Source organism: Miniopterus natalensis, chromosome 4 (genome assembly GCF_054644295.1).
Source record: "Miniopterus natalensis isolate mMinNat1 chromosome 4, mMinNat1.hap1, whole genome shotgun sequence".
Lineage (NCBI taxonomy): Eukaryota > Metazoa > Chordata > Mammalia > Chiroptera > Miniopteridae > Miniopterus > Miniopterus natalensis.
This window is the reverse complement of record NC_142084.1, coordinates 25,319,106-25,342,385: the sequence shown is the minus strand read 5'-3', so window position 1 is coordinate 25,342,385 and position 23,280 is coordinate 25,319,106. Positions and strand designations below refer to the sequence as shown.

The 23,280-nt window shown below is 39.7% G+C and overlaps 1 protein-coding gene across 12 annotated transcripts in view; it reads left to right on the top strand.

The window, feature by feature from the left end:
* TRRAP (transformation/transcription domain associated protein) overlaps positions 1-23,280 on the top strand; it is a 115,475-nt gene that overhangs the window by 4,716 nt on the left and 87,479 nt on the right. For 10 of the 12 annotated variants that reach the window (XM_087816420.1, XM_087816421.1, XM_087816422.1 and 7 more), the window contains 15 exons: positions 4,357-4,467; positions 6,230-6,334; positions 7,003-7,086; positions 8,263-8,319; positions 9,749-9,874; positions 11,760-11,837; positions 12,039-12,127; positions 13,238-13,334; positions 14,310-14,448; positions 18,188-18,266; positions 19,854-20,088; positions 20,744-21,110; positions 21,201-21,298; positions 22,025-22,219; positions 22,620-22,811. In XM_087816420.1, coding sequence (XP_087672546.1) covers positions 4,357-4,467; positions 6,230-6,334; positions 7,003-7,086; positions 8,263-8,319; positions 9,749-9,874; positions 11,760-11,837; positions 12,039-12,127; positions 13,238-13,334; positions 14,310-14,448; positions 18,188-18,266; positions 19,854-20,088; positions 20,744-21,110; positions 21,201-21,298; positions 22,025-22,219; positions 22,620-22,811 — 2,052 coding nt within the window. The remainder of the gene's footprint in view (positions 1-4,356; positions 4,468-6,229; positions 6,335-7,002; positions 7,087-8,262; positions 8,320-9,748; positions 9,875-11,759; positions 11,838-12,038; positions 12,128-13,237; positions 13,335-14,309; positions 14,449-18,187; positions 18,267-19,853; positions 20,089-20,743; positions 21,111-21,200; positions 21,299-22,024; positions 22,220-22,619; positions 22,812-23,280) is intronic. The other 2 variants (XM_087816430.1, XM_087816426.1) reach the window with 1 other exon arrangement.

Sequence of the window (23,280 nt, the reverse complement as noted above, 5' to 3'; positions counted from 1 at the left end):
ACCTTTGGCATTTTAATGCTGATGTGTCTTGCTGTGGGCCTCTTTGGGTTCCTCTTGTTTGGGACCTTCTGTGCTTCCTGGACTTGTAAGTCTATTTCTTTCACCAGGGAGGGGAAGTTTTCTGTCATTTTTTCAAATTGGTTTTCAGTTTCTTGTTCCCTCTCTTCTCCTTCCGTTTCCCTATGATGCATATGTTGGTATCCTTAAAGTTGTCCCAGAGGCTCCTTACACTATTCTCGTTATTTTGGATTGTTTTTTCTTTTTGCAGTTCTGATTGGGTGTTTTTTGCTTCCTGGTATTCCAAATTGCTGATTTGATTCTCGGCTTCCTTTACTGTTGATTCCCTGTAAATTATTCTTCATTTCAGATAATGTAGCCTTCATTTCTGACTGGTCATTTTTTATGTCATTGATGTTCTCACTAGTTTCCTTGAAATTCTCACTAAGTTTCTTGAAATTTTCATTAAGTTCCTTGAGCATCCTTATAACCATTGTTTTGAAATCTGCATTTAGTTGTTTGCTTCCATTTCATTTAGTTCTTTTTCTGGAGATTCCTTCTGTTCTTTCATTTGTGACATGTTTCTTTGTCTCTGCATTTTTTGCTGCTTCCCTGTGTTTGTTTCTATGTATTAGGTAGAGCTGCTGTGTCTCCTGGACTTGGTAGAGTGGCCTTGTGTAGTAGGTGCCCTGTAGGGACCAGTGGCTCAGCCTTCCCCATCACCTGACCTGGGCATCCAGGTGTGCCCATGTGGGCTGTGTGCACTGTCCTGTTGTAGTTGAGCCTTGATTGCTGTTGGTGTCACTGGGAGGCATTGACCTCCAGGCCAATTGGCTGTGAGGACCACCTGCGACTACAATGGAAGAGCTGCTGTACAGGAGACACCCCTATGGAGCAGGATTTACTTCAGTGGAGCTTTGTTGTTCACCAAGTCCACCCCTTGAGTGTGTCACCTGTGGATGTGGTAGGGTTGTAATCTGGCATGGTTGAAGCTGATCACCGGGTGCACTGTCTCTGGGTCATCCCAGTAGGTGCAGTCAGCCTCTGCCTGTGCCCTGCCCAGCAATGAACTACCCAGCAATCTATAGTTGGTTGTTACTTGTGCTAGGCTTAGAGGTGCCTGGGAGAGGCCAAGCTATGAACCAAGTTGAGCTGCTGCTAGTGCTTGGCCTGGGGCCACTTACTGATCTGGTATGGGGAATGCTGAGGCCAGCTGCTGCTTGTTTAAGAGATTTTAGGAAAATCTGAAGCATGCGGCAAGAGAGGCCAGTTGTATGTGAAAGCCACTGAAAACAGCTTGGGTTGACCTGCAAATTTGGTGGGGCGGGGTCTCAGGAAATCACCAGGGCTGGGTGAAAAGTGTAAGCTAGGTTGATGGAGATTCAGATATGGCGCCTGTCTGGGGTCTCTGGGGGGGAAGGGCTTGTCAAAAGAGCAATGGCCTCTGCCAGCTCTTCTGTCTGGGAGGAAGCTGCCCTTCCAGCTCTTGCCCTGATTGTAGGCAAGTTAGTTCCTTCCCCAGTGTCCCAGGTTTCTTTTAGTCTGCTGCCCCAGTGCTCGAGCTCAGAGGGAGTGAGTCTGAGCAAGCCTGTGCCCGAGCCCTTTAAGAGGAATGCCTGGGTCTCCAGCAGCCTCCGTGTCACTCAGCCACAATCCCTGCTGGTTTTTTGTTTTTCTTTTTAATCCTTATCGGAGGATATTTTTTCCCATTGCTTTTCAGAGAGAATGGAAGGAAGAGAGAGAGAGACAGAAAGAGAGAGAGAGGAACATCGATGTGAGAGAGACACATTGTTTTTCTCCTACATGCGCCCTAACAGGGGCCAGAGATCGAACCTGCAACCCACATATGTGGCCTTGGTCAGGAATCGAACTTGAGACCTTTTGTAATGGGTGCTGACGCTCTATTCACTGAGCCACACCAGTCAGTGCTGGTGTGTTTTTAAAAAATAGATGTTTTCAAAGACTTGTTGCCTTGAACTGAGCTGGAAAAAAAATTCCGAGATATGTAGAGAAAGCTAAAGAGTTTTCTCTGCTGCCCGAGCTGCTAATGCAAATTATTAAAAGCATACAAAGAAAGAGGTGGGAGGTAGAACAAGGTAGGCCTGCATTCTACATTTTATTGGAAGAACCGATAGGAGAGAACCAGAGCCCTGGCACGGTTGAGAAGCTGAAGCCACAGAGCAACAGGTGAACTTGTAAGAACAAGCACATTAGGCAGGCCTCTGAATTAGACTTGGGCTCTCTGGATTAAGTGTCTGACAGTTATAGCAAGTTCCTGGCTTTGGTTTCAGATGTATTGATTAAATTAGCAGAATTGAAAGTTATTGAAACAGGATACTTGGGCCTTTCCAAATAGTGACTTTTGAAATCTGTATGACATAGACATTTAGCTTAAATTCAGGTGACTAAGTTCTTCAAAGAATTAAATACTAGAATGACCATCAGTAGGTAATTCTAAATTACCACCACTGCCATCCCAGAAAAAATATTTAAATGAAGTGAGTGAAATTAAAAAAATAATTCCCTGTTTCAGGAGTCTTAGAAATTCATTTCACTAACACTCAGGGATAAGATTGTAGGCTAAGTAAATATCGTATGGATCATCTTTCAGGACAGAAAATAAGGAAACCAAGTTAGAAATCACATGAAAAATTCATATGGATCAAAATGCTGGGGGCTGAGTTAAAATGCTGGAAGAATAACTGGGCAATTTGTTTAATGATACTTTAAAAAAATTTTATTTATTGATTTTAAAGAGGAAGGAAGAGAGAGAAACAGTGATTTGTTGTTTCACTTATTTATGTATTCATTGGTTGATTCTTGTATGTGCTTTGACCTGGGATTGAACCCACAACCTTTGCTGATTGGGAAGCTGCTCTAACCAACTGAGCTACCTGACCAGGGCTAATGAGTCTTTTTACTCAGATGTTTTGAAGGATATGGAATCAATGGTTGGTATGGGCTTCTGTGCAGGTTAGCTTGATTCTTTGATAACCTTGGTAATGTTTCAATATGAAGCTTATTCCTCTTTTCCTCGAATCTTTGAATTTAGGTGTTTTGTAAAAAGTCTTAAGTTTTGGGGATGGAAGGTGACAAATACATTAAAAAAAATTTATTAATTTTAGAGAGGAATGGAGGGGCAAGGGAGAGAGAGAGAGGGAAAGAGAAACATCGATGTGAGAGAGAAACATTGATCGGTTTCCTCTGCCAACCGGGGATTGAACCTATAACCCAGGGATGTGCCCTGACCAGGAACTGAACTGGACTTTACGGTGCACAGGATGATGCTCCACCAGCTGAGCCACACCAGCTGGGCTGTTCGTTTTTTCTTGATATCTGTCTTTCCCACCACACTGCTGCCTTCTCTGAGGGCATGAATTGTATACTTTCTTCATCATTTTATCTTCATTGAGCACCTGATGGGAGCTTAATACATATTTATTGAATGAGCAGGTGAGATTTTAAAAGGGAGAAAGGACTTGGATTTTACTCTTAATTTGAATCCACTTTCAAAAATTACCGATTCTGACATTCAGCAAGTTTTTAACCTCTCTGAGCCTCTGTCTTTATCTGTGAAATGGGCATAATATTTACCGAAGGGTTATGGTGAGGCCTGAGTGAGAAAGAATAAAAGGCATGTAACACAGTATTTATTTAGTATATAAGTGCTCTGTAAATATTAACATAATATTTATTGAGCATTTACCATAGACACTGTTGTAGTTTACATGAGTACATAAGATGGGAAATATTATCCTCTGAACAGATAGGGTCACTGAAGCACAGAGGTTTGTAATCTTAAGTGGAATCCAGAAACTGCACAAGTAGCCATTTTACTATCCTATCTCCAAACTATAGTTTTATTTCCTATTTTCCTTTTAAAATTAGTGCTGGGATAAATAATGAATTAAATTTGATTATAATCTAATTCATCTAGATTAATCTAATTAATAAATTAGATTTTTAGATTGGAAAAAGGTGTCAGTTTTTGTGTAGGCTCTTCATTTTCTATGTGAAGAAACTTAGCTCAAGAAGCTAAATGACTTTTCAGAGGTCTCCTTTAGTGTGACAGAGCCAGCCTAAAACTGGCTCCAAGTCAACATTTTCCACAGCATTAGTATTTCTAGTTTTAACAGTAAATTTTAGCATTTTGTTTTCTTGAATTGGATTTTAGAAGCAACAATCGTCTTAATTTGTTTAAAACTATGTTATCACCCAAGCATCTAAAAGTATTAAAAATTACTGTTGATTCTGGTAAAGTGTTTTATATTCTTTTGAGGTTATTATAATACTAGATGAATTTGAGGTGAAAATATATACAGAAACTAATGGGGTTTTCTTTTACTTTTGCATAATTAGAATGTAACATCATCTCCTCAGTATTCTACATTCCTGGAACATATCATCCCTCGGTTTCTTACATTTCTTCAAGATGGAGAAGTTCAGTTTCTTCAGGAGAAACCAGCCCAGGTAATCTGTTTAAAACTATCAATGAGGGAAAAAATGTCATGGAGTAGGACTGCAAGCATTTATGAATTAAAACAACTAGAAAAACCTGTGGTTCCACTTAAAAATGAAAGAGGTTTTGTCACATAAGGATAACTTTGCCCAAGGCTTTTGCCTCCTTAGTTAAATGTCTTGGTTTTATTTTGTCAAGAACATCTCTTTTACAGTTTATTTACATTTGCTGACTTGTGTGTGTACACTTTGTTGCAAGTGAATTAGAATATATACAAAAGAAAGAACGGTAGTCTGTTGACCCTCCCCATACCATTGCCCAACTCTACTGTTACTCATTTCAATTCTTTTAATTGTTGGCCAATTTTGTTTTACCTGTAGCCCCACCTACTCTTTTTACCTCCTTGTCTTGATTATTTTATTTTATTATTTTATTTTTAAACATATCTTTATTGATTTCAAAGAGAGGGAAGGAAGGGGGAGAGAGAGAGAGATAGAAACATGAATGATGAGAGAGTCATTGATCAGCTGCCTAGTCCGCAACCCGGGCATGTGCCCTGACTGGGAATCAAACCCCGATCGCCTGGATCCTAGGTTGATGCTCAACCTCTGAGCTACTCCCGGCCGGGCTTGTCTTGATTATTTTAAAACAGTCTTATCACATCTTTTTTTTTTCTAGAGTTCAACATGTATTTCTTAAAAATATCTGAAAATATTACCACAATACCAGTGAAAGTGTATTGCTAAATAAAGCATTTTTATGTACCAGTTAAAGATATATATATACACACACACACACATATATATATGATCTACCTTTTATGTATTTATTTTTAAAGAATAGTTTATTGATTTTTAGAGAGGAAGGGAGAGGGAGAGAGAAACATCGATGTGAGAGTGCACCATTGATCAGCTGCCTCTTGCACGCCCTACTGGGGATCAAGCCCCAAACCTGGGCATGTGCCCTTGACGGAATCCAACTGACAATCTCCTGGTGCACGGGACAGTGCCCAGTCAACTAAGCCCAGGACTGATCTACTTTTTAGTTGTCAGCTCCATAGACAGAATCATGAAAGCTTAGTATAGCTTAGGATGAAATTAGTCCTTGGGCCCAAGGTAATTGGGGGGAACATTATAGGAGCTAACCTGAGATTATGGAGGGAGATCTCAAATGAAGTTCTGTTTGTTTTGCTCTTTCATCTCTCTCTCTGTCTTTTTAATCCTCTCTTCACTCAAGGGTATTTTTTTCCATTGCTTTTTCAGCAAGAGGAAGAGAGAGAGAGAGAGAGAGAGGGAAACATCGATGTGACAGACACATCCACTGGTTGCCTCTCGCATGTGCCCCAGACGGGGCCTGGGATCAAGCCTGCAACCGAGGTGCATGCCCTTGACCGGAAGCAAACCCAAGACCCTCAGTCTGCAGGCCACCGCTCTAACCACAGAGCAAAACCTGCTAGGGCTGCTCTTTCATCTTAAATCCATTCCACATTGACACACTAGTGCCCTTTCTGCTGGAAATAAGGTGTGAAAGAGGGAAAATTTGACTTACTTGATTTGGTATGCAGTTGTAGAAATATCGAAAGTAATGGTTTGCAGGACGTGCTTTGGATTCTATTGATATAATATACAGGAGTGTTTCTAAAATGGGATTGATCCTGTGGGATGATGGTTACCAGTGCTGGGTACAGACAGTTGTGTGGTACTTGTAGAGTGCGAAAGAATTACTTTGAAACTCTTGGAAGGATTTTATATTTATATTTTTATTTTTCTTCAGCAACTGCGGAAACTAGTTCTTGAAATAATTCATAGAATACCAACCAATGAACATCTTCGTCCTCATACGAAAAATGTTTTGTCTGTGATGTTTCGCTTTTTAGAGGTAACCTTTGAGAATTCTTAATTCACAGTATTAAAAATCTCAGTGATTTTCTAAATGTAAAATCCAGTGTTATACAATTATTTCCTTTTCACTAAAGTTCTGATTCACATTAGTAAAAATTTTCTTAATGTCCATTTCCCCAGCCAAATTACTATGAAAGATTATTAGTTGAAGTTTTATTTTGTTTTTCTGAGTCACTGAGAAATTGACTCTACATAGTAGAAATCTTTCAATATGAGTTGGATGGTCATTGACAAACTCAGAGTACAGGGTTCTTTGGCTTTGTGCTTTCTAGTTTTGTGTGTCAAGCATAGTAGGTGCTCATGAAGAGTTTCTCAAATTCTTGGGTCTAATCCATCTAGTACCTGTTAAGTTAACCTCTAAAATTATTTTCTTGCTGTTCTTAGTCTTTATGTGTTTAGAATTATATTGTGTTTCTGGGCCGCTTGGAATGATGAGCTTTGGAGAGGGGAGAGAGTTGGTCCACCGAAGACTACAAAAGCTTCCTGTTTGGGCAGCTGTGTTTTGTGGTTTAATGAATTTTCAACAAATCAGATCTAAGTTGGTTGATGGGGCATGTGTATAAATAAAAATGCTTAGAAAATAGTCTTTAATCTTTAGATTAAAATAAGTTCTCAGAATTGTAACCCTAAATGCTTTTTTTAAAGACGGAAAATGAAGAAAACGTTCTTATTTGCCTGAGAATAATTATTGAGCTACACAAACAGTTCAGGCCACCCATCACACAAGAAGTAAGTATTTATCCTGAGAGCATTTCTGAAGTGTGCTGACAAGTTCCTTATGTAAATTTTTATTCTCTTTTAGTGTTGATGGAGCACATGTGCTTACAAGTGTAGAAAATATAGCCTCTTTAGGGGAAATTCTTTATGGGTTTAGCAGTTACCTCTTCTATTTTGAATGTGTATATGAATATTTAACTGGATTTGTTTAGTGGTGCATATGTGTTAGCTAACCAGATTGGTAGAGCTGTTGGTATTCAGAAATGTCTAATACGTTAGAAGGCTCTGATCATTTTATGTTTTACAAGGGTTAAAATGTGGATTCTGAAATCACCTGGGTTTGAATATAGCTCTGCAGCTCAGAAGCTATGTGACAGTGGGCAGACTTCTAGCCATTTGGAGCCTTTTCTTTAAAATGGGGACAATCACAGTATATCCTCAAAGATTGCTTAAAGAATGAAATATAAAAGTTAAAGTTCTTAGCACAGTGATTAGCACCTATAGAGTAAGCATTAAATACCCTGTGTTAGCAATAATTAATACAGTGTCTTCTTTGATGATAAGCTTAAGTGAATGCCTGTTGTAGATTATTTGGAAATTAGAAGCATAACGATGAAATAGAATTTCTTCCATCTTAAAAACAATATTGATTTCATTTTTCCCACCTGATATATGTAATATTTTGTACATAATTGTAACTATACTGTATATGACATTTTATATTCTGATCGTTTCCCTTCACATTATATACAAGCGTTTTCCCAATTGAAAAATTATAATTTTCTTACATATGGGTGCCCTCATTTTTGGATATTTAAAGTATTTCAAAAATTTTTATTTTAAGACTTATTGAATGTCTGTTTCTAGTTCAAATTACTTCATAGACTGGGATTGTTGACATAAAATTACTAGGTCAAATGTGTTAATGTTTAGAATTACTAGGTCAAAGTGGCATTCATTTTATTTTTTATTTCTATGCTCCTCCTGAATTAGAAAGCTTGGTGTCTGTCCGTCAGTCTTTTGTATTTCTTTTTTGTTCACATTCATTGCCTGTTTGTATTGTGAGTCTGACATTTTTCTTACCTGTTTTATCAGTTCTTGTATATTAAGACTATAAACATTTTTCTTATTTATTGTAAGCATTTTCTGTTTATGAATATCTTCCTTATACTGTTTTTTATTTTTTAGATTCATCATTTTTTGGATTTTGTGAAACAGATTTATAAGGAGCTTCCAAAAGTAGTGGTATGGTTTTAATATTATTTGAATTTATTACTTATATTTATTTATTACTTTCTTATTCCAAAGGGAGTTTGGAGCAGTTGGATTGAAGGAATAACTGGGGGATGCTAATTTTAGAATGGGGAATGTTTATTGAGGTCAGAATCTAGGTTGATAAGTCAGTCATTTAAAAAAAGAGTTCTTTTGGTTTCACTGTTTAGGTTAAATAGTATATTCTTACTGTAGAAATTTTGCAAAAAAAGACAAGATAAATCCATATGGTTCTCACTTGCAAGCAACCATTGACATTAATGTTACGTGTTTCACTTGGTGCTTTTTAAAGATGGTTGTGCTCACAACTGTGAAGCCTTTTTGGGGAGGTGGTGTATACTTTCAGCATAATTTTGTATCATTAGAATTCTTTCCTTTATTGAAAGAACTCTTTCCAAGCAATGCCAGCAGTGTAAGAGTGTGTGGAATAGAAGAGGAACTTCTCTGCATTTTATTCTCGCTTATTAGAAGTCCAAGCTGTAAACAGTTTGGAACATCTTCCAAGATCTTTTTCTGGCAGTCATAATTTTTAGTGGCCCCATAATTTTCTGTCATATGCATGTAGCTCAACCATCTCTCTGTTGCTAGTTTTCCCAGTTTTCAATTCTTTACTACCACAAATAAATGTTTTGGTAAAAATCATTGCACATAAATTTGTTTTTAAAGAATTTTTTTAAATGAACATATGATAAAGTTGTCTTTTAGGTATTTTAAGGATTTTAACCTGCTAATAATGTATAAAACTTAAAATTAATTACATTCTGAATTATCAGGTCATGTTACCTACCATTTCAGCCAGAGTTTTTCATAAGAAGCTGTTTTGTTTAACCTTTATCCGATGAAAGGGAACTTTAGATCCCGGCAAGGAGTGGGTCCCCCTGGTCGAATTTAAATGCTGACGGAATTTAAATGCCGTCTTTTAAAGGTTAATATGAAGTCCAAATTCCTCTGAGAACTAAGGATGACAGTGAGTTCCTGGCCTTTATAAATGTCTCCTATTCTTTGCTTCTGGTCCTGTCTTTGATACCTCTCTGGGAGACTGGAAAGTTAGTTCAGTAGGGACCAGCTCCTAGTTTCTCATCGCTGGAGCGATGGGGTCCATTCTCTTGCCTCACTGAGGCAGTAACGTAACCAGGCATGCGTTTCATCCTTCCTCAGCCAGGAAGGAGCACTGGGTTCTTGGGACAAGTTTTTATTTTCTGTTGTGGGAGGTGGAGAAATGTTGTCTCTGTCATGTTGTCTTTATAGTGTTGAATAAAGAGGAGCCCAAGTACTATGGGTTTGAGCAAGATACATACATGCAGGACATTTGGTTTCTCCCACCACATGTGTCAGGTTTATTTTACTAAGGAATATTGTGTTTGACTTATTAGGAAAAATGATTTTTCTTGTTCTTCTGTAGAACCGCTACTTTGAGAACCCTCAGGTGATCCCTGAGAACACAGTCCCTCCCCCAGAAATGGTTGGTATGATCACAACAATTGCTGTAAAAGTCAATCCTGAGCGTGAGGACAGTGAGACGAGAACAGTAAGTTTTTTCAGTTGTTTTGCTTTTGTTTTTATCCATGTCTCTCTATTTGGTAGGTGAAAATATGAGACAGTGACTTTTTTTTATTAAAAAATTAAAAAAAAATTTTTTAAATTGATTTCAGAGAGGAGAGGGAGAGAGAGAAACATCAATGATGAGAGTCATTGATCGGCTGCCTCCTGCACGCCCCCTGCTGGGGATCGAGCCCACAACCCGGGCATGTGCCCTGACCGGGAATCGAACCACAATCTCCTGAGTCATAGGTTGATGCTCAACTGAGTCACGCCAGCTGGGTGAGATAGTGCCTTTTTAAACCCCTTAAGTTTTTTGTTTTTTTCTTAAACACTTGGAGGCATTTCAGATGAACAACTGTGTGTGCATGAGAGAGCATCACTGATTCTACTGTGTAGGCTCAGACTGGTGAAAATGAACTCTTGCTTTGATGCAAAGATATAAACAAAATTGTAGTGGAAATCCAGAATCACCTGTTGGAAAGAGAAACTGACCAGGCTAAAAGGGCTTCTTTTCCATCCTTAGTGTTGACATTAATGAATCCCTTTAAACATATAGATTGTAGATCAGTGCGTGAGAGCATGGGCTCTGGGGACAGAAGCTCTGGGATGACATTCTGGCCCCAACACTTGGGTTTCTGACTGTTAGAAAGTTCACGAACGTTTGTTCTGGCCTTAATTTTTCTCTCATTATCTGAAAAACCTGTCTTGTGGAATTTTGTGAAGTTAATGCTGGTAATTGTCTGCAGGTAATGTATTTGTAGTATGTGCCACAAAGGTAACGTATTGAGCATTTATTGAATATATTTTTATGATAGAATTAAGAATATCAGCTGTATTTGTTTTACTGAAATGGTTTTGCAGAATTAAAAAAAAAAAAAATCTTTATTGATTTCAGAGAGGGGAAGGTAGAGGGAGAGAGAGAGAAACATCAATGATCAGAGAGTTGTCATTGATCGGCTGCCTCCTGCACACTCTGCAACTGGGGATCGAGCCCGCAACCAGGCCTGTGCCCCGACCGGGAATCAAACCTCGATCTCCTGGATCCTAGGTTGATGTTCGACTGCTGAGCCACACCCGGCTGGGCAGTTTTGCAGAATATTTTGATTTGTGCTAGGATAAGCAAACTGCATTTTGAATAAAGCCTTCATTCCTTTGCTCTTCCTGAATTAGAAACTTGTTTTCTGTTTATCAGTATTTTTTTGCTGGTCTGTTCTATTCATTGCCCATTTGTATGAGTCTGACATTTTCCTTACCTGTTTCATGAATTCTTATATATTAAGACTATTCATTTTTTTCTTATGTATTGTGTGCATTTTCTGTTTCTAAGTATTTTTGAATAAAACTGGGTAAATATGCACTCTTTGCCATTGTTCTTTTAAGTAAATAATAGATACTAATTTAAAATTTTTCTCAGATGGCCCTGGCTGGGTGGTTCAGTTGGTTGGAGCATCATCCTGTACACCAAAACAGCTGCAGGTTCCTTCCCAGTCTGGGCACATGCAGGAGGCAGCTAATCGATGTTTCTCTCTTCCCCTCTCTCCCTGAAAATATAAATATATATTTTATGTATCCTCGAATGAGGATTAAAATGATATATATATAGTTTTTCTCAGATGATTTGAATTTCTAAGTTTTGACAAATTTTCTTGAAGTTATTTACTACAGGTGATTACATTGGAAAACATGAAAACCTCTGTATTAAATTATAGTTCTATATACTTTGTTTTTAAAATAGTTTGGATCTTTCCGCATAGATACGTCGGTATTTCCCTTCCCTTCATTGCAGTGGGGTGATGCTCAGTACTGGGGTGCTGACTGGGGCTGGTGCCACAGGGATAACCACAGTGCTGCTTGTTTCTTCTCTCTTTCAGCATTCCATCATTCCAAGAGGATCTCTTTCTCTGAAAGTGTTGGCAGAATTGCCCATTATAGTTGTTTTAATGTATCAGGTACGTATATTGTTACTAGTTTCATGGGTTTTTGGCTTCTTATTTTATGACAAAGTTCATATCTAATGACGTGTGGCAAAAAGATGTGTATGATACCCACATGCTAACTAATGCAGGACTCCTGTCATTTCTTTGGTATGCCAAACTACTTTCCTATAGGAGACAATGTAAAAGCATGAAACTCTGATGTGTTTCTTTTAGCTCTACAAACTGAATATCCACAATGTAGTTGCTGAATTCGTGCCCTTGATCATGAATACCATTGCAATTCAGGTGTCTGCACAAGCCAGGTGAGGTTTCCTCAGACGGTGACATACTGACTGTCATAGTGCTTTAATTCCAAGTAAATATATACTTTGCTGTTGTCATTTTAAGGCATAAAATTTTTAAGTGATAAAATTTTGGTAAAATTATATTTAGTTTTTACTTTTTGAACTTCTATGATGATAGTAACAGTTATTTTAGTTTTGTATTTTGAAAAGATGAGCTAAAGGTATTAAACCTTGGTTTTTGGTGTCTCGTAAATTTAAAACTTTTATTACGAATTACTATACTCATTTCTATCTGGGATCTCTAAGCCTTTCTCACCTTCAAGCTTTTCTTTGTTCTTGCTGTTCTTTTCAGCATGAGGGCTAGAATTTCTTTACCCCCTCAACTCCCCCATTTCCTCCACCCATCAGTCTTGATCACTGACTAGGTGAACCATGTTCATTCTCTCCGTGAAGCTTTTTCTCAAACTTTACAGCTTTCCTCTTAAGACCTTTCTCACTTTCCTTTTTTTTTTTTTTTTTTACAAAATATGTCTTTATTAACTTCAGACAGAGGAAGGGAGAGGGGGGGAGAGAGGGAAACATCAGTGATGAGAGAGTCTGATCGGCTGCCTCCTGCACTGCCCCTGCTAAGGATCGAGCCCGCAACCCGGGCATGTTCCCTGGCAGGGAATCGAACCTCGATCTCCTGGGTCATAGGAAGATGCTCAACAGCTGAGCCAAGCCAGCTGGGCCTCATTTATTTTCTTGACTTGTAGCGTATTTGGCTCCGAGTCATTTGAGGGTAGGACCTGAGGGTGAATCAGTGCTAATAGCCCTTGTGGCCCTAGCATGGGCTCTCTCTCACTGAGCAAATAGTTACCCTAATTCTGTCTGCTGAATGATTGGCTTTATGGGATGCACATTGTAACTGCTGTGGAATGGCTTGGAGAACTGCTTACTTTTTGTCTCTAAACCCTTTATATTATTTGGAACTGCATAAAAGTGTAGAGTGTAACTTGCTGCTGTGTTCTTCTGGTCTGTAGAAATCAAACTTTTGGGCTCAGTAATTATTATAGGCTTTTAATTAATATTAATGTCACCTAAAGAGTGAAGAGCTAATATTGTAAATTTTATTCATTTATCATTTAGGCAACATAAGCTTTACAATAAGGAGTTGTATGCTGATTTCATTGCTGCTCAGATTAAAACATTGTCATTTTTAGCTTATATCATCAGAATTTACCAGGTAAGTTCATTGACTTTTGTTTTAAGTCAGGTTTACTGAGATATAATTTACATACGATAAAGTTCACCTTTTATAGGTAAACAGTTCTATGAATTGACAAATGCATATAGTTGGTAACTACCAACATATCAAAATATAGAACATTTCCATCACCCGCCAAAATTTTCTTTTGTACTTTTGTAGTCCAATTCCCCTTCCTACTTTCAGGCCCTGTCAAGCACTGAAAATGGACCGTTTGGTTTTAAAAATTTTAGTTGGGTACCCCTTGATACTTTAGTCAGCTTGAGTCACCATAGTGAATTGCTTTACTAAAACATCTCAGAAAGAGATTGTGATTAGAACTTATTCTGAGTTGTTTAAACGTGTCTCTGGTGTCATTCAAAACTTGCATTAATATGATGACATAGTAAAAAGTATTTTTTTTTAAATTTCAGTATTTCTCCTTTTCCTTAATGTAATACGTACTCATTGTTGAAAGCTGAGAAGATATAGGAAAGTACAGTGAAGACACCCGTAATCCCATTACGTAGAAGAAGCTATGTTGCTAACCATCCTTCTTGTATGGTGGTGTGCTCACACAAACTATTAAAACTTTTTGTATGATACTTGTTTATTACGCTTGTTACTTTCTGGGGTCCTTTGAGCCAAGCTTAGTCTTTTTTTTTTTTTTTTAATATATCTATTGATTTCAGAGGGAGAGGAAGGGAGAGGGAGAGAGAGAGAAACATCAACGATGAGAAAGTTGTCATTGATCGGCTGCCTCCTGCACACCCCCGACTGGGGATCGAGCCTGCAACCTGGGCATGTGCCCTGACCGGGAATCGAACCACAATCTCCTGGATCGTAGGTTGATGCTCAACTGCTGAGCCACACCTGGCCGGGCTTATTGAATTTTTTAAAAAGTTTATAAATCTCGAGTTTTTCTTAATACCCACCAATCATTGTAACTGTGTTGTTTTCCTCTTATTTTTACAGGAGTTGGTGACTAAGTACTCTCAGCAAATGGTAAAAGGAATGTTACAGTTACTTTCAAATTGTCCAGCAGAGACTGCACACCTCAGAAAGGAACTTCTGATTGCTGCAAAGCACATCCTCACAACAGAGCTAAGAAACCGTATGTCTTCTGTCTGGAATTCTGACATGAGTGCTGTCCACATCTTTGGGGGTGGGACTCTGCTGACGCTCCATTGTTCTTTTGTTTTGATGTGAAGAGTTTATTCAGGGAACTCACTTACGAGGTGTGTCTTGGGCAGCAGAAGGCGACATGGATATCCTTCGCCTGATACTGCCTTGTTGTGGGAGTCTAGCTCTTGCCAGTGCTCAGATACTTTAGGCTCAACTTGTCCTGTCCTTCTTGCTGTCGTGAGTTTATTCTCACCCTTCTTCTCTGCCTCTGAGCCTACCTCAGGGTTCTCCCTTTATCTTCTCAGCAATCTCACAATTAATGTGATGATTTCCTTAGCATAGCTTACCTGTTCTGAGACTTCCTTGGTACTTTTCTGCCTTTGGACTGCATACCTTTTGAAATAGCTGTTTGCTCTCTGACTTTAAAGGTGAGAAGGAAACTGATTTTTCCCCCCTCCATGCTGTTAAATAATGGATTCGTTCTGTTTTAATGCACAGGACTGACACTTGCTTTTTGCTAATCTGATAATTATGCTTTTTCTATTAGTAATTGAATTTTAATTTTTAAATACTTTTTATATTTGATATGTTGAGGTCATTAGGTTGAAGTTACATCCTAATTGTTTTGTTATGATAATAATTTCCCCCCGTAATTTTTCAGTATTAGATGTTTTATTTGCTTGTAAATTAGAGCATGCTTAAACCTGAGATTGGGCTTCTTTGCATAGTTTTTAAACGTGAAAAGAAGGGTACAGTGTGAGTGTTTACACTTGAGTTAATACAGTAAAGCTCAGATATTTTTGTGCTATTAAAATACAAATTGTAGTGTGCCTTTTGTATGTGGATATCACTGAAAGGAAGATAGACTTAAAACATTTTTTTGAACTGGAACACATATAGAAAAGTGCACAGAAGGGATGTATGACTTCACCAGAAATTATGGAACAAACATGAGTGTGTCACTCAGGTTGAGAACTTGAGTATTGCTGGTGCTCATAGCCTTTAGAGCTGACTGCCATTGGGACTTGTTTGGTGGTGGCTTCCTTTGCTTTTTCCTTTCCTATGTGTTCATCACTGAATAATATCAAAATAGAAGAAATTTATTTACTTTTATTAAATTAAAAAAAAAATGTTTTTATTGATTTTGGAGAGAGAGGAAGGGAGAGAGAGAAAAACATTGATTGGTTGCCTCCCGTACACACCCCAGCCAGGATCGAACCTGCAACCTGGGTTTGTGCCCTGACCAGGAGTGGAACCTGTGACCTTTCGGTGCATGGGATGATGCTCCACCAACTGAGCCCTACCAGCCAGGGCAAAATAGAAGAATTTTACTTATTTATTTCATTTAAATATATCTTTATTGATTTCAGAGAGAGGAAGGGAGAGGGAGAGGGAGAGATAGAAACATCAATGATGAGAGCCATTGATCGGCTGTCTCCTGCGTGCCCCCGACTGGGGATCAAGTCCGCAACCCAGGCATGTGCCCTGACCGGGAATCGAACTGCGATCTCTTGCATCCTAGATCCATGCTCAACCACTGAGCCGTGCCCAGCTGGACAAAATAGAAGAATTTTAAAAGGAACGTTTTAAATCTACTGAAGTTATGGGTTGTGCCTTAAGTACCATTCTCACAATAACTTTCCATATTCCTGCCATTTAAGTAATAGGGTTTTGGAGGTGCATATGGGGTGCTCTGTAGCAAGAGGTTTCTACTTATTGGAGTGCTGATGGATTTAAACTATTCTTATGCTTTCCATCAAGCACAACCAGGTTCTCTGAGGCCCTACTGCTTGGTTTCAGTCTTATGGAACCTGTTCCACAAAGATTAGTGGGTTTCCAAGATGCTGCTCTCCAGGGGTTGATCACATTAGACTTGATGAATTCAGCTTTTAGGACACTTTATTTTGAATCCCATAGTAGCTCCTGGAGTTAAATAGGTGATAGCATCACATCTCAAAAAAGTTTTTATTGAAAGAAGCATTGAAAGAATCATGTTAAATATTAACATTATTGTAAAATGAAAAAAATGTATGCACATAGTTAAAATTTACACATCCAGCCCTGGCTGGTGTGGCCAAGTGGTTAGAGTGTTGGCTGCACACCGGAGGGTTGCAGGTTCTATTCCCTGTCAAGGGCACATACTTGAGTTGCAGGTTCTATCCCTGGCACTGGTTGGGGTGCGTGCAGGAGGCAACCAGTCGATGTGTCTCTCTCACATTGATGTTTACACATCCACTAACGTTTTCACGTAGCCTTTTTTGGCATCTCAGACGATATCAAATGATAGCACATTTGCTCTAAATCTGAAGATCAGTAGTTTGAGAAAACCAGATGGTTTAACAAAGTTACCCATTTCCCTAGAGATTTTGGTTCTCGGGCATCTAGAAACCAGTGCTCTACCACTTAAATTTTTTTTTAAAAATCCTTACTCAAGTATATTTTTTCCATTGCTTTTTCAAAGAGAGTGGAAGGTAGAGTGAGAGAGAGAGGGCGGGAGAGAAACATCAATGTGAGAGATACATTGGTTGTCTCTTGCACATGCGCCGACTGGGTGGGGGATAGAGCCTGCCACCAAGTTATGTGCCCTTGACCAGAATTGAACCTGGGACCTTTCAGTCCAAGGGGCAACGCTCTAACCACTGAGCAACCGTCTAGGGCAGTACCACTAAATTTTTTATCCTTTCTCCTTGAATTTATCCCCTAGCCAGCCCTCCAGCATTTGTGTCTGTGCCCTTTGCATCTTTCCTTCTGTGCCTCCTTCCTCTTGGCCACTTCACTGAGGACAGTCCAGGGATATTCCCTCCCCTAACCTTGGAGGGGACTGCCTGTTGCTTCTTTCATTTGGCACTTTTCCCTGTGTTGCTGTGCTTTGTTAACCAGAGACGTGCATTGTGTTTCTCCAATGTATATATTTTATATCTTTGACTCTCAGTAGCTCTTTGCTGGTGAAGAATGTACTTTATTGACTTATTGAAGCTGACCACAATGTCAGGCTTGTTCCAGAGTCTAAACGTTCTTTGGATGTTTGTGGCCAGAGTTCCCCAAGGGGCATATGGAAAAGAGGCCTAGAAAATGCAGGTTGCCACCCTGTCTGCACATCCTCTGAAATGTGAATTGTCCCTGAGTGGAGACCAGCTCTTTCTAGTACTGTTAGGTCTTGAGGCCTGCAGGGGAGGAGGGTTGGTGATGGTTCCCTCTGCAAGACTGGAGGAACAGAGGAGCCCCTGTCAGTTTCATCCAGGGAATTAGAACCCCTAAGCCCATTTCTTTGAGAACACTAAAATTTCCTAGACCTTTGTAATTTATATGCAGAAATATTCTTATTTCTCCGTAATGACTAATCATAAAATGTTTAAGAAGGATGACTTCAGGGCAGTGTATAAAGGGACATTTAGGAGATACTGCACCCTTTTCCAGACAGGTTTGGGTTGATGGTGGCAGCTTTTAAGGATGAAGGAATGTGCCTCTGGTGAAGTATTGGCGAGCTCTCTACGGGGGGACATGAAGCTCACCTTTTCTTAGTTTATTCTGACACTGAATGTGATTCCAGCTGTGTCTTTGACAGCAGATGACTTATGTGGCTCAGGAAAGCCAGTGTGTGCTTTTCTCTTCACCCTTTTAAAAATCTGGATTGCTGATGGACTACGGATTGGCTACTGTGAAAGCACTGTTATATAATGTATAATTGGTTTAGTTGGTGATATGTGCAATGGATATTTGTGTTCTAGAGTTCATTCCTTGCATGGACAAGCTGTTTGATGAATCCATTCTAATTGGTTCAGGATATACTGCTCGAGAGACTCTCAGGTATGAGATTAAACCTATGCTATCTGGCTAATTAAACGTGAGGGGTGTTGAATCCTGGCACTTCATGTTACAAGCATTTCAACAAACATTGGCTCTTGGGCCCTCACTTCCGTTGAATTTAGAATTGCAGGAATTTTTTGAAATGTCTTCAGTTGCTTTTTGTGCCTTAGCTTAAAGGGAAAAATCAGAATAGTCATTTTGATTTTAAATGAATCTTTTCATTATATAAGAATATTTGATAACCTATCAAGAAGAAAGAAGGAAAGGAAACCTTTTGGTCCTGCACAAGGAGCTCAAGTTACACATATAATATTTTGATGTATTTCCTTCTAGTTTTTATTTCTTGTGCATTTTACAAGATAAATGAAGCTGTGGTCCTGTTTATTGTTTCTCAAGGAGAAAATGAACATTTAATTGTCTTTAAAACATAAAATTAATGAACATTAGTAATTTTTTTGGTCTTTAATAAGGGAAGTGCAATGGATCTTTTAAAAATAGGCAGAACACTTTGAATATGATGTAGACTGTTCACTATTCTCTATATAAAAGTTGTAAATTAGTAAGACATGCTTTATAACTTGGGGTTGAACCTGCCTGGAGTTGGATGTTAGATCTTGTCACTCCTGCTGGAAACCCTCCAGTGGCTTTCTGTTGCCCTTAGACAAAGACAAAACCCAGATTCTTGACTGTGGCTCCCAACTCCTATGGGATTTGGCTCTTCCCTCCCCATTCAAACACCTGCAGCCACATTGGCCTCTCAGCCCCTGGGCTGCTCCACTCAGGACTTTGTCTTTCCTGTTTCCCCCATCTGGAAATTTTTCTGGCTTTTTGCCCTAAAGCCCCTTTTTGTCTTAAAGGTCTCAGTGTCAATGTCACCTCAATGGGACTTTGCTGGGCACCTTATCTTAGAGTGGTTCCCCCATCTGTCTTTTGCACAGTGTTGTTTCCGTATCTCCCAAGCACTATTCAACTTATACACTTTATTTATTTACTTGTGTATTTCCCCTCCTGTAAATAAGCTTCCTGAGGGCAGGAGCTCTATTTAATTTGGTCACTGTGGTATCCCTGGTGTCTAGACTGATATCTGGCAGGTGTCCAATTGTTTCTTGAGTGAAAGCACTTAATAACCCAGACATTGTTGTATCTCTATAAAATGGCCCCAATACCTGGTAGGGCAGAAGTAGGTTTACAGTTGTTCTTATGGAAAATAATACAGTAATTAATAAGTCAATTCAAGAATAGACTGGTTTGCATACTCACAACTGTAAACCTAATTTTGTCCCACCCTATATTAATTGATACTATTATCTTTGAGCAACAAAACCCATTCAGTGCATGTTCCAGCCTATAATTATTTGTGCTCAGGCTAGTGTTTCTATAACATCATGGACTTGGAAAGTAAAGATTTAAGCTCTAAGATTAGAGTGTCAGTTGTGTAGCTGGGGAAACTGGAACCCTATAAAGTGTGCCCCAAATATGCTGTCCCAGTGGTGGTGTTCCTGGGCAGGTAGTGGTAGAAAGGGTGGCTTGCAGATGTGGTCCTGTGGGAATGTTGAGATGCACACTAGCAGAGATTTCTGCCCACAGGCCCCTTGCCTACAGCACTCTGGCTGACCTCGTGCACCATGTTCGTCAGCACCTGCCCCTCAGTGACCTTTCCCTCGCCGTCCAACTCTTTGCGAAGAACATTGATGACGAGTCCCTGCCCAGCAGCATCCAGACCATGTCCTGCAAGCTCCTGCTGAACCTGGTGGACTGCATCCGCTCCAAGAGTGAACAGGAGAGTGGCAACGGGAGAGATGTCCTGATGCGGATGCTGGAGGTACGGGCTCTCTGGAGGAGTCCCTGTGTTCTTTAATCCCACTCGATGCTGAACTTGTACCACTGCTTTACTGGAAAGTTTATGGGGCCACCAGATTGCCAAGGGTGATCCCAGACATTCGATCACTTAGGTTTAAATCCCTGTTCACCCATTAACTAGCCAAGTGTCCATGGATGGGTTGGTGAACTTCTCTTCTAACCAGGGATACTCAGTGTCTGCCTCATAGGGTTGTGAGAGACAAAGCAACACATGAGACCTCTTAGTACAGTACCTAGCAAGGTCCATATAGTAAAGTGCTCAATTAGCTGTGACCATCTCTGGCAGGGTGCCCAGTTGGGGGTGTGCATAAGGGGTAGAATGTGATTTCTGCAGCCAGCGGGCAGTCTCACAGACCCTGGAGTAGTCCTGGTTTGCGCCCAGGCCTTGCCTCTCTGGCCAGTCCCCAGCTCTCCTGAGCAGAGTCTTCACAGGTGCCGTGGAGGCAGTGCTGTATCTGTGGTCACCAGAGGGGGAAGACCTCACACTCTCCTTTTTTACACAAAGCAGACTGACTTCAGGGGTTCCAGAGAGCTCTTCTTGTCCTGTCTTTGACAGGGTGATTGACCTGTTGAAAAGGAATGATTTTTGTCTCCCCGCCACTTTCTCATCCTGTTAGGTTTTCGTTCTCAAATTCCACACCATTGCCCGGTACCAGCTCTCTGCCATTTTCAAGAAGTGCAAGCCTCAGTCAGAGCTCGGGGCTGTGGAAGCGGCTCTGCCTGGGGTGCCCGCCGCCCCCACTGCCCCGGGTCCTGCCCCCTCCCCTGCCCCAGTTCCTGCCCCCGCCCCGCCCCCACCCCCACCCCCCAACCCCGCCACCCCGGTGACCCCAGCCCCTATGCCTGCCTTTGAGAAGCAAGGAGAGAAGGACAAGGAGGACAAGCAGACGTTTCAAGTCACAGATTGTCGAAGTTTGGTGAAAACCTTGGTCTGTGGTGTCAAGACAATCACGTGGGGCATCACGTCGTGTAAAGCGCCGGGTGGTAATTATGCTCTTGAATTATTTAGGCAAACAAGGTTTTGCACAGAGTGGGTTTTATTTGCATTGACTTATTATACTATCTCTTTTCCAGAAGCTCAGTTCATTCCAAACAAGCAGTTACAGCCCAAAGAAACTCAGATTTACATAAAACTTGTGAAATACGCAATGCAGGCTTTAGATATTTATCAGGTAAGGAAGTGCCCTCAAACCTGTGTGCTGAGTATGGAAATGACCCCTTAGAATTAGAGATGTTAGTGATGGAATAGGCCTTGAGAGATCTATTAGTTTTGGATGGTCTACAGTATTTGTATTCCCAAGTTTGCTTTTGTTCTGTAGCATAGCATTGCATTTATGGTGAGAGTTCTTTTAAGTGTCAATGGGTGTATTTTTGGGGGAGGTAGTGTAAATGGAATGTAATAGGAATAAGATTTAGGTTTACTAAATTTGTTCCTTTTTGGAACACTTAACAAAATTTTTTTTTAAAAAAATTATTTTCTGACCCTGGCCGATGGCTGAGTGTATGCATTGTCCTGTACACCAAAAAAGGCTGTGGGTTCAGTTCCTGCTCAGGGCACATACCTAGGTTGCCAGTTTGATCCCCAGTTGGGGCACTTGCGGGAGGCGATCTATAGATGCTTCTCTCTCACATCGATGTTTCTCTCTCTCCCTCTCCCCGCTCCCTCCTCTCTCCCTTCCTTTCTCTCTAAAAATCAATAAAAACATATCCTTGGGTGAGGGTTAAAAAAATCATTTTCTAAAATTTAGCTAAGAATAGAGAATTTGAAAGATTTCAAGGAGGCGTTTATCTAATTCAAGTGCTCTGTTTTAAGTATGCAGCTGATCTGATCAGGTGATGGAATATATTCAGAGATGTTTGGTTTTAATGCCCGTGGTTTGTTTTTTTCCCTGTGCTAGGTCCAGATAGCGGGAAATGGACAAACATACATTCGAGTAGCAAACTGCCAAACTGTTAGAATGAAGGAAGAGAAGGAAGTATTGGAACACTTTGCTGGTGTGTTCACAATGATGAATCCCTTAACATTTAAAGAAATCTTTCAAACTACAGTTCCTTATATGGTGGAAAGAATCTCAAAGAATTATGCTCTTCAGGTAGAAAACTCCTTTCTTGTATTCTTTCAACATTATAAAATTATTTGTTTTTGTGTTGAATTCTTGGTGTTCTGTTTATTTTGAAGATTTTCTAAATACTATGTGTAAGAATGTGCTTTCAGAGCAAAATTTAGAGAAATATTAAAATTTTAGTAGAAATTCAGTATGCGTTAGGAGTAGGCTCTCGGCATTTGATGGCGAGAATAGAATACCAGATTAAGTACTTGAACCGAACTCTTTTCCACTCAAGGCTCAGTAAGTCTATTTCATTTTTTCCTTTTGGTGAATAATTTCTTGGAGTGTCTGACAGATTTGATTTTGTATTTTTGGAGTTTATTTCTCCTAAAGCTGCTTTGGGGAAGGGATTATTTTTTGTTATATTCTTTTCTTGTTTGGACAGATTGTTGCCAATTCCTTCTTGGCAAATCCTACTACCTCTGCTCTGTTTGCTACAATTCTGGTGGAATATCTCCTTGATCGCCTGCCAGAAATGGGCTCCAACGTGGAGCTCTCCAACCTGTACCTCAAGCTGTTTAAGTTGGTCTTTGGTTCAGTCTCCCTCTTTGCAGCTGAAAATGAACAAATGCTAAAGGTAAAGCTTATTTAGATCCAAGCAGTACTTTGTTTTAGGGTTGGTTGTTTAATTCTTGTTTTCACTTTTGAACAAAAACTGGAATGGTTCTTTTTATATTTGTAAAGTCCTCTTTGAAATAAAATATTTGCAACAAATAAGGGTGAGGTGTGAGAAACATTTCATGTATTTCTAAGCAGAGTTTAATTCATCTGGTGATTTAAGATGAAAACTCCAAAGCTCCTGTGGTAGGCAGTGGGTTGTCATTAGTATTGCTACCGCACATTTTCTTTTTTAAATTCAATTTCTTTTTCTGGATTACACAAGTAAAATTAGAAGCACATCGACCTCATTTTAAATATTAAGTGATACGCAAGAATATAGAAGGAAAAAATTGTCTTCATCTACCTCTCAAATCTGATGAGATATGTTAGCCGTTTTCCATTTTAACTTTGTTTCTTGTGTGTGCATATTCTCTGTGGCAGTACGT